An 8016-nucleotide genomic window follows, 5' to 3' on the forward strand; every position below is an offset into this window, starting at 1 on the left:
TTCCATGGTACCCAAGAGATAAAGAACTCAAGTCGATAGCAGCGCCACCGATTCTTCAACTTCGTGTGGTGTGAGGCCCAGGTTTTCTACTCCCGAGGCTGAGGAGGAGTACACGAGGCTTCTCGCAAATCTTATTCCTAAGGAGAGAGGGTTCCTTCCATCTGGGACTGATGGTAACCTTTTGGAGATGATCTTGGAGATGGGATGGGTTCCTTTTTGCGAGGCACCAGTTGTTGTGCCTATGAGTGTGGTTCGCGAGTTCTATGCGAACACCAAGGCCGGGAAGAATGGTTTCACTATGGTGCGAGGGCGGACGGTAGAGTATAGTGCAGAGTCCATCATGACCGTGATTGAACATCCCGCGAGGAAGGTGGGGCAAGATACCTGGAATGATAAGACTCTAGAGGACTTTGATCTAGATCTTATTCTTGCTACTCTGTGTCGGCCCGACATACATTGGAAGATCAAGAGGGGCACATCCACCGAGTATTCTACGTTTCCGGCGTCCGGCATGAACAGGTTTGCCCGTGCATGGAACGCTTTTATATGTGCTAATATCATGCCATCTTGGTATGTGCATGAGGTTACTGTGGAGCGTGCACGTCTGTTATGGGGCATTCTGCAGGGTGATTATGTAGATTTGGGGATGGTGATATACCAGAGGATTCTGAAGTTTTTGAGGGGGAGCACTACGGGGTTTATTCTGTATGTGTCAGTGCTGATAAAACTGTGTGTGGTAGTTGGTGTGCATTGGCCCGCACATGAGCAGTTGCAGATTCCGAGTGCTCCGATCGATAGCACTACTTTAGCTACGATGCAGGAATGGGATGGAGGCAAGCCCGATCTGAAGGGGCTTGGTTATTCTTTTGACCACCTACCTAGTGGGAGGCCAGCTGCTGGTCAGGCGAGCAGGACTGCATGAAGATCTCAGTTAGGAGATGAAGGAGGGCCATCACAGCAGGAGGAGGAGGCAGAAGGAGCCGACATGGGTGCTGGTTTAAGTACGATGCAGTATAGGCGTCTTGCGAGGAGGATGGATGCGATGCACGCAATCCATAGTCGTTTTGTACAGGATCTCACCCAGGCACTTGGGACTGGATTTAGAGCCACCGGAGTTGACATTCAGTGGCCAAAATTTGGTGAGAGCTCTGTGTATCCGCCTCCTGATACACCTGACACTCCACCCCTTGAGGGTGATGATTCTGATTCAGAGTAGTTATGCCTGATTCCTTACTATTACCTTCACCGAGGACAGTGAATATTTTAAGTTTGGGGGTAGTAGTTGAAGAAATAGTTTGTATGAGTCTCATATAGTTTGCATGTTCATGATAGTTTAGTTCATATAGTTGCATATTTTTCCATGTAGTTTTTTTTGTAGTTTTTATGATATTTTGTTCATGTAGTTTCATGCATTTGCATTAAAACATGATCCCTTAGATAATTTTTCTGATTGACCTGCGATATTGATGCTAGTGTAGTGATCTCGTATTTAGTGATGTTGAGACTTATTGAATTGATTTGCATGCTAGAGACACTTGTATTTCACTAAGTCTTATAGGTTGCTAGAGTGGTAGATCATGATCATGGTTTATTTGATTTGGCGAGGTTTAATCGCTTGTTTATATTTAGAATTTAGGGTATTATCTTAATAATAAAAGACATGGATATTTAAAAATTGGAGAATTTGGATTTCATTGCTAGTTGTGTGGCTAGGTGTCAAATGGCTAGTAGCCGGCTCATATTTTTATGAGTAGTCTAGGGTTGAATGAGATGGAGCGAAACGCACTCATTCAGAAATTGAAAAAAGAAAGAAGAGAAAAAAAGAAAAAAAAAGAAGTGTTATGTATAATTGATCACGAGTGGGCTCTTTAGTACTCGAGTTATTAGGTTCTTAAGGGACTTTGTGCCTAGTGACCTAAGGCTTTTATGGTCTGGGATCCGCTAACCTAACGCTCGCTACATGGGTACTATTGTATAAGTCTTTTATGGACCTCACTCAGTGCACGATCAAATAAGCATATTTGTGTTGTTCTATAGTGAATAAAAGCATGAATCCATATAAGCTCCAATATAAGAATTGAAGTGTTATAAGTTATTTTGAGTCTAGTTTCTTATTTTATTTTTAACCTTGCGATTGCCTTGATGAGTAGTGAGTCATGATTATTGATCTAGTTGCGATATTGTATCTGCAAGCTTCTTCACACACACATGTCTCTAGTTTGTAAGTTGATTTGTATGATTTGATTGATCTTCATGTGAATAATTGCATTTGTTGATATGTTGCTTGTTGGTTGAGTTATTCTATCGGGGATCGTTGCATTCATATAGTTGCATTCATGCATTTTTGTTTCTTGTTCTTTGAGTCTGTTTATGCTTGAGGACAAGCATTGATTCAAGTTTGGGGGTATGTTGAGTGGCATTTATGACACTTTATTATGCTCTAATAAGCTTTGAATTGGTGTATTTGTACTCAAGTTGTTATGTGTTTTAAGGTATTTTCTAGTGTTTTTGCATTTCAGGCACTATTCAGATAATCAGGTGAATTAGCATTATTTTGGTGCTAATTTGGTGTCCAGGTGGTGTTGGAATAAAAGCTCGTGGAAAGCCGGCTCGAAGCACCAAGTGTTGAGAAGAAATCTGAGTTTTTCTCAGAGGGACGGCGCACCCGTGCTGTGATAGCGCGCGGCCGCGCCGGGGTTCCAGAAATGCAGCGCGCCCGCGCTGTGATAGCGCGCAGCCGCGCCGAGGCCAAATTTCAGAATCCGGTTTCTATTACAATTCTAAAAGGGAAAGCTTCCAGATTGTTGAGGGCTGCTATATATATTCATATTAGGTCATTTTTAGTAATAAAAAGTCATAGACGGACCAGAGCGCAAGGAAAAGACGGCAAGAGACCTTTGGCACAATTCAACAAAGGCGAAGACGATCTAGTTTATTCTTGTGAATCTTTATTTTGAGTTGTAATTTGGATACTTGTTTCTTGTTTTGCTGAACCTAGACTCTTGTTTGTACTTGGTTTTATTTATTCATATAAAGACTACGTTTGTTATATCATATTTCATCGGAACCCACGTTGATAATGAGTCCAATTATGGATTAATCATTATCGTGGGGTTCTAGCGGATTTATTTATGGATTTCTTTAGTTAAATTGTTTGATGCCTTAATATGTGGTGATTGTATGATATCCTAATATTGGTTATGCGTATTCGTCTTATGAGCGTCGCGAACTTGTAAGATAGCATGTTAATTTAAAAATGAAGCGGAAGTGAATTTAAGGATTTAGAACTTGCCATGCTAGCATAGGTTTATGTCATTGTTATGCATGATTCGTAGGTAATTTTAACCATCTTGCTTTCCCTATGTAATCAAGATAGATAACTTATGCTTAAACCATTATGTTGTCAAATTCTATAGACATATAAGGTCTCAATATAATTGGTGCCTATTCAGCTTCTATCTCTTTTGTGGATGTCTGGTAGAATGGTACTCGTGCAACGAAAGTTGGCGTTTATCAGTTTCTTGTTATCTGATTAGTGTCATCACCATTGCATGTTAAGGTTAAGAATAATAAGGCTATTGAATGAAGTATTTAATGAAGTTAGAATCCCTTGTTTGTCATATATATCAATTCAGTCAATCTTATTCTCGTATTTATAATTGTTAGCATAATTCTTAGTTATAATTAATCTCAATTTGTTATCGTCTTAGCATTGGATAATAACCATACATTGTTGCTTAGGTGCATAAATTAGAAAGTTAACCAATACAGTCTCTGTGGGAATGAACTAGAAAAGATTCTATACTACTTGCGAACTCGTATACTTGCATGTATTATTAACGCGTGTTTAGCGACTAACATATACCCATCCTCCTTTGCGGTCCCATCTTTGACCTTTGAGGTGGGGCAATGGGAACATATACGGCACAACCAAAAATCCTAAAATGAGAGACATCAGGAATTTGACCTTGTGCTAGTTGATGGGGAGATTGTTTATGATAGGAGGATGGCCTAATCCTTATTAGTTTCACATCATGTAATATAGCATGACCCCCAACAGATGTAGGTAAGTTAGCTCTAAGAAGTAAGGGACGAGTGATAAGTTAAAGTCTTTTAATCAAAGATTCTGCCAAACCATTTTGGGTATGTACGTACGCTACTGGATATTCGACTGAGATTCCTACTGTCATACAATAATCATTGAAAGTTGAGGATGTAAATTCAGTAGAATTATCTAAACGAATTGATTTAATAGAATGGTCAGGGAATTGGGCTCGTAACTTTATTATTTGGACAAGCAGTTTGGCAAAGGCTAAATTTTGGGCAGAAAGTACACATACATGAGACCTTCTGGTTGATGCATCAATTAAAACCATGAAATATCTAAATGGGCCTGAAGATGGATGAATGGGACCACAAATGTCACCTTGAATATGTTCTAAGAACTTGGGGGATTCAATCTGAAGTTATACATGAGATGGTCGAACAATTAATTTTCCTAGAGAACAATTTGAACAAGGAAGTTCATCTTGTGGTATGATCATATGATGTCTAAGAGGATGTCCCGTAGAATTTCCTATAATACGATGCATCATAGAAACTCCTGGATGACCAAGTCTATCATGCCACAGAATAAGGGATTTTGGATCAACGATTTTGGGAATAGTGACATTGTAAGACTCAATGACCTTTATTTGTGTGGTATACAACCCATAAGAGAGTACTAATGGTAATTTTTCCAAGATTTTCTTATAGCCTGAGGTAGTTGAAGTGATTAAGAGATATTATTTTCCACCCTCACTAGTAGTTTCCACGTGAAAATCATTAAGACGAATATCCTTAAAATTTAAGAGGTTCCTAGTTGACTTGCTAAAGTATAGGGCATTTGGTATATGAACCTGTGTCTTAATCGGTAGAGAAAAATTAGCCTTTCCAAAACCTTCGATTAAATAAGACGTACTCGAAATTGTTCATACTTGTGAGTTAGTTTTAGTTAACTGAGAAAAATACTTCTGGTTATGTAAAATTGTGTGAGTAGTTGCGCAGTCAGCAATACATATGTCTCCCATATTTGTGTCGTGTACATATATATAAGTGAAAAACGACTTTATTAAGATAAACAAAGTACATAAAACTAGAACATAGAACAAGAACATAAAACAAGTACATGGAAGTAGATATCAAAACAAGTAGATGTAGCACATGACATAAAAGAAGTGCATATGAAAGCTAGTCATCTAGGCCATAGTAGATATTAACACCATTTTCTAGTTCATTTTTGGTCTTAATCATCGGTTCATCATTATAGCTAGCCAAGTTTGTTTCCATTCTTTGTCCATCATTTATATGGCTCCTAAAGTTTTACAAGATGTTTGGGTGTACGACAAGTACGAGTCCAATACCCATGAGCCCCACATCTAAAGCAGATATCTCTAGTATCCCCTTCTGGTAGTGCCTTCCTTTTATTTGGCATCTCATTCTGCCACTTCTGGTGGCCAGAGTTGTTGTTGTATCCATCATGCTGCCACTTGAGGTGACCATAGTTATACTGATTACGAAACCGATCACGGAAATTTCCGTGTCCACGATTCCGTCCATAATCTCGTCCTCCTTTATGCCCTTTCCCACATCCATTTTTCCGGAATGACGTGTTATGTACTTCAGGTAATTGGGCAGAGCCTGTGGGACGTATCTGATGATTTTTCAATAACAACTTGTTGTTCTTTTCAGCTACAAGAAGGAGAGATATCAGCTCACTATATTTTTGAAAGTTGCGTTCCTGATATTATTGCGCCATAATCATAGTGTTGGGGTGAAAGGTTGATAGCGTCTTTTCAATCATGTCAGCATCAGTAATATTCTCACCACACAAGGTCAGATTTGAGCTTATTTTGAATAAGGCAGAATTATACTTAGCAACAGATTTGAAATCTTGTAACCTTATGTTAAGCCAGTCATACCGGGCATGAGGTAGATGAACAAGTTTTTGGTGATCAAATCTATCTTTGAGATTATTTCAAAGGGTGGGTGGGTTTTTGACGGTTAAGTATTCAGATTTTAAATTTTCATGAATGTGATACCTAAGAAAAATGATAGCCTTGGCATTTTGTTCAATGCTAGGAGTTTTTCCCGTTTCTATGGTGTCTTTTAACCCGCTAGCACTAAGGTGTAATTCAACATCGACTACCCAAGATAGATAATTATCCTCAAATACATCCAAGGTAAGAAACTCTAATTTTGCAAGATTCTCCATTCTGAATAGATTTTAAACAAGATATAATATGTCACATAATATTTAAACAAGTAAGTTGAAATAATAACTTTATACAAAAGTTACGACGATATAGCCGATCACAAAACTTTTAATTATTATTTAACGACAACGCCATCTTTATAGTAGTATTACTTGAAGGCAGAGCCATCTTTATAGTTTTCAATTAGTAACATAAATAAATATTTAACAATAATTAGAATAAAATGAGTAAAAGAAATCGTACATCTTTTATGAAATAGTTTTAATTGATAGAGACTCGTGAGTCAGAATAAGTCGTACCTCTTTCGAGAATCAAGCTTCAGTTGGCAGAGACTCGTGTTGATAACGTGTTATAAATAAACTATAAACTATAGAATAATAAATGGAGAAGGAAAGAGAGAGATCTCAAAAGTATTATTACTTTTTCTGTAAATGTTCAAGTACAAATGACTAGACAAAACTTCTATTTATAGTAGAGTTTTATCAACTATACTAAGAAAACTTAAAAGGTAAGTTTTCTTAGTCACGTTAACAAAATCTTGATTTTCGTGACAAGCTTCCAATATTTAATTAAGTCTTTTTTGATAAGTATCGCGAGTTTTTCTTAATAAGTATTTCGAGTGTTCCTTAGTAAGATCGCGAGTCTTTCTTAGTAAGATTTGACAATCATTATTATAACAGTTTTCACAATTGTTACATATTTTTCATGACATGGCATAGTTATATTGAATATAATTTTTGTCTTCACATTTAAATGTATGATCAATTGATGATCAATTGATGTGGATGCTCTTCTAAGTCTTCCATTTTTAAGTGGAACTTTGATTTGCTATATTATGAATCTGAGTACTTCTTCTCCTTGAACAAATTTTATCATTTATTTCTGAAGTTTATAGATTTTATTTTTAATCTTTTCAACTTGTTGAGATACTTCATCTAAGCTTGATTCGATTATCTTAAAAGTTTCCAAGTATGCAACTCGAGCATCAATTTATGATGTTCAGCTCGCTAAGTTCTTTCTTATAATGACCTTGTTATTTTATTCTATTTGTAATATCTTAGTTTTGAGATTAGCTGCAATTTCATAATTAACATTAGATATTTTTTCAGTCAAAATTTCAGAAATGACCTTTTCATATTAACATTTTCCAACATTGAAAAATATACAACAACATCAATACATCAATATGGAACTAAGTGAAAAAAGTAAGGCAAAAACTCCCATGTATCACTCTTGGCACAAGTAGCACTACTCCTAACTCCGGTTGGCGCAAGTAATCAATTTTTTCAAGGCAAGTGGCTTATTTGTAACACCTTAGGCTCAAGTAACTCACTCTAGTGACGTTGGAGGCGCAAATGATATTGGTTTGTTATGAAATTAAGCATGGAAACCTCCATAGACGCAAGTAAAGGTTTATTTGCATACATGACAACTTGTGCAACTTGTGCAAGGTGTAATTGGTTTTACTTGGCTAATATTGAGTCATGTAATTATTTCACACTCTCCAAGTTACGAGCTTATATAATCAAATATATGCAGATTGGATATGTATCTATCCAATATTGAAAAGTACGAAACTCTTACAAAATATTCTGAGCACACAAAAAGTTTGATTTGACAAGTAGAGGTCATGTTCAATTGTTTATTTACCATTAAAGACTTACACATCTAGATACACTCATCATTTATAATTAATTTTTTTGATTGTATTGTTAATCATTTAATAAAAGATATAAGTTTTTAGAGTTATAGATAAAAACCA

At 36.7% G+C, this 8016-nt stretch overlaps 1 protein-coding gene across 1 annotated transcript; it reads right to left on the minus strand.

Moving 5' to 3' along the window:
- Positions 1-5353: 5353 nt before the first annotated feature.
- Positions 5354-6422, minus strand: LOC141695468 (uncharacterized). Its single transcript, XM_074499711.1, has 2 exons — positions 6407-6422; positions 5354-5730 (listed from the first exon to the last, which is right to left on the minus strand). Exons 1-2 carry the CDS (start codon positions 6420-6422, stop codon positions 5354-5356), a joined length of 393 nt encoding a protein of 130 aa, XP_074355812.1.
- Between the last annotated feature and the right edge of the window lie 1594 nt (positions 6423-8016).

Source organism: Apium graveolens, chromosome 11 (genome assembly GCF_009905375.1).
Source record: "Apium graveolens cultivar Ventura chromosome 11, ASM990537v1, whole genome shotgun sequence".
NCBI classification, from domain to species: Eukaryota; Viridiplantae; Streptophyta; class Magnoliopsida; order Apiales; family Apiaceae; genus Apium; species Apium graveolens.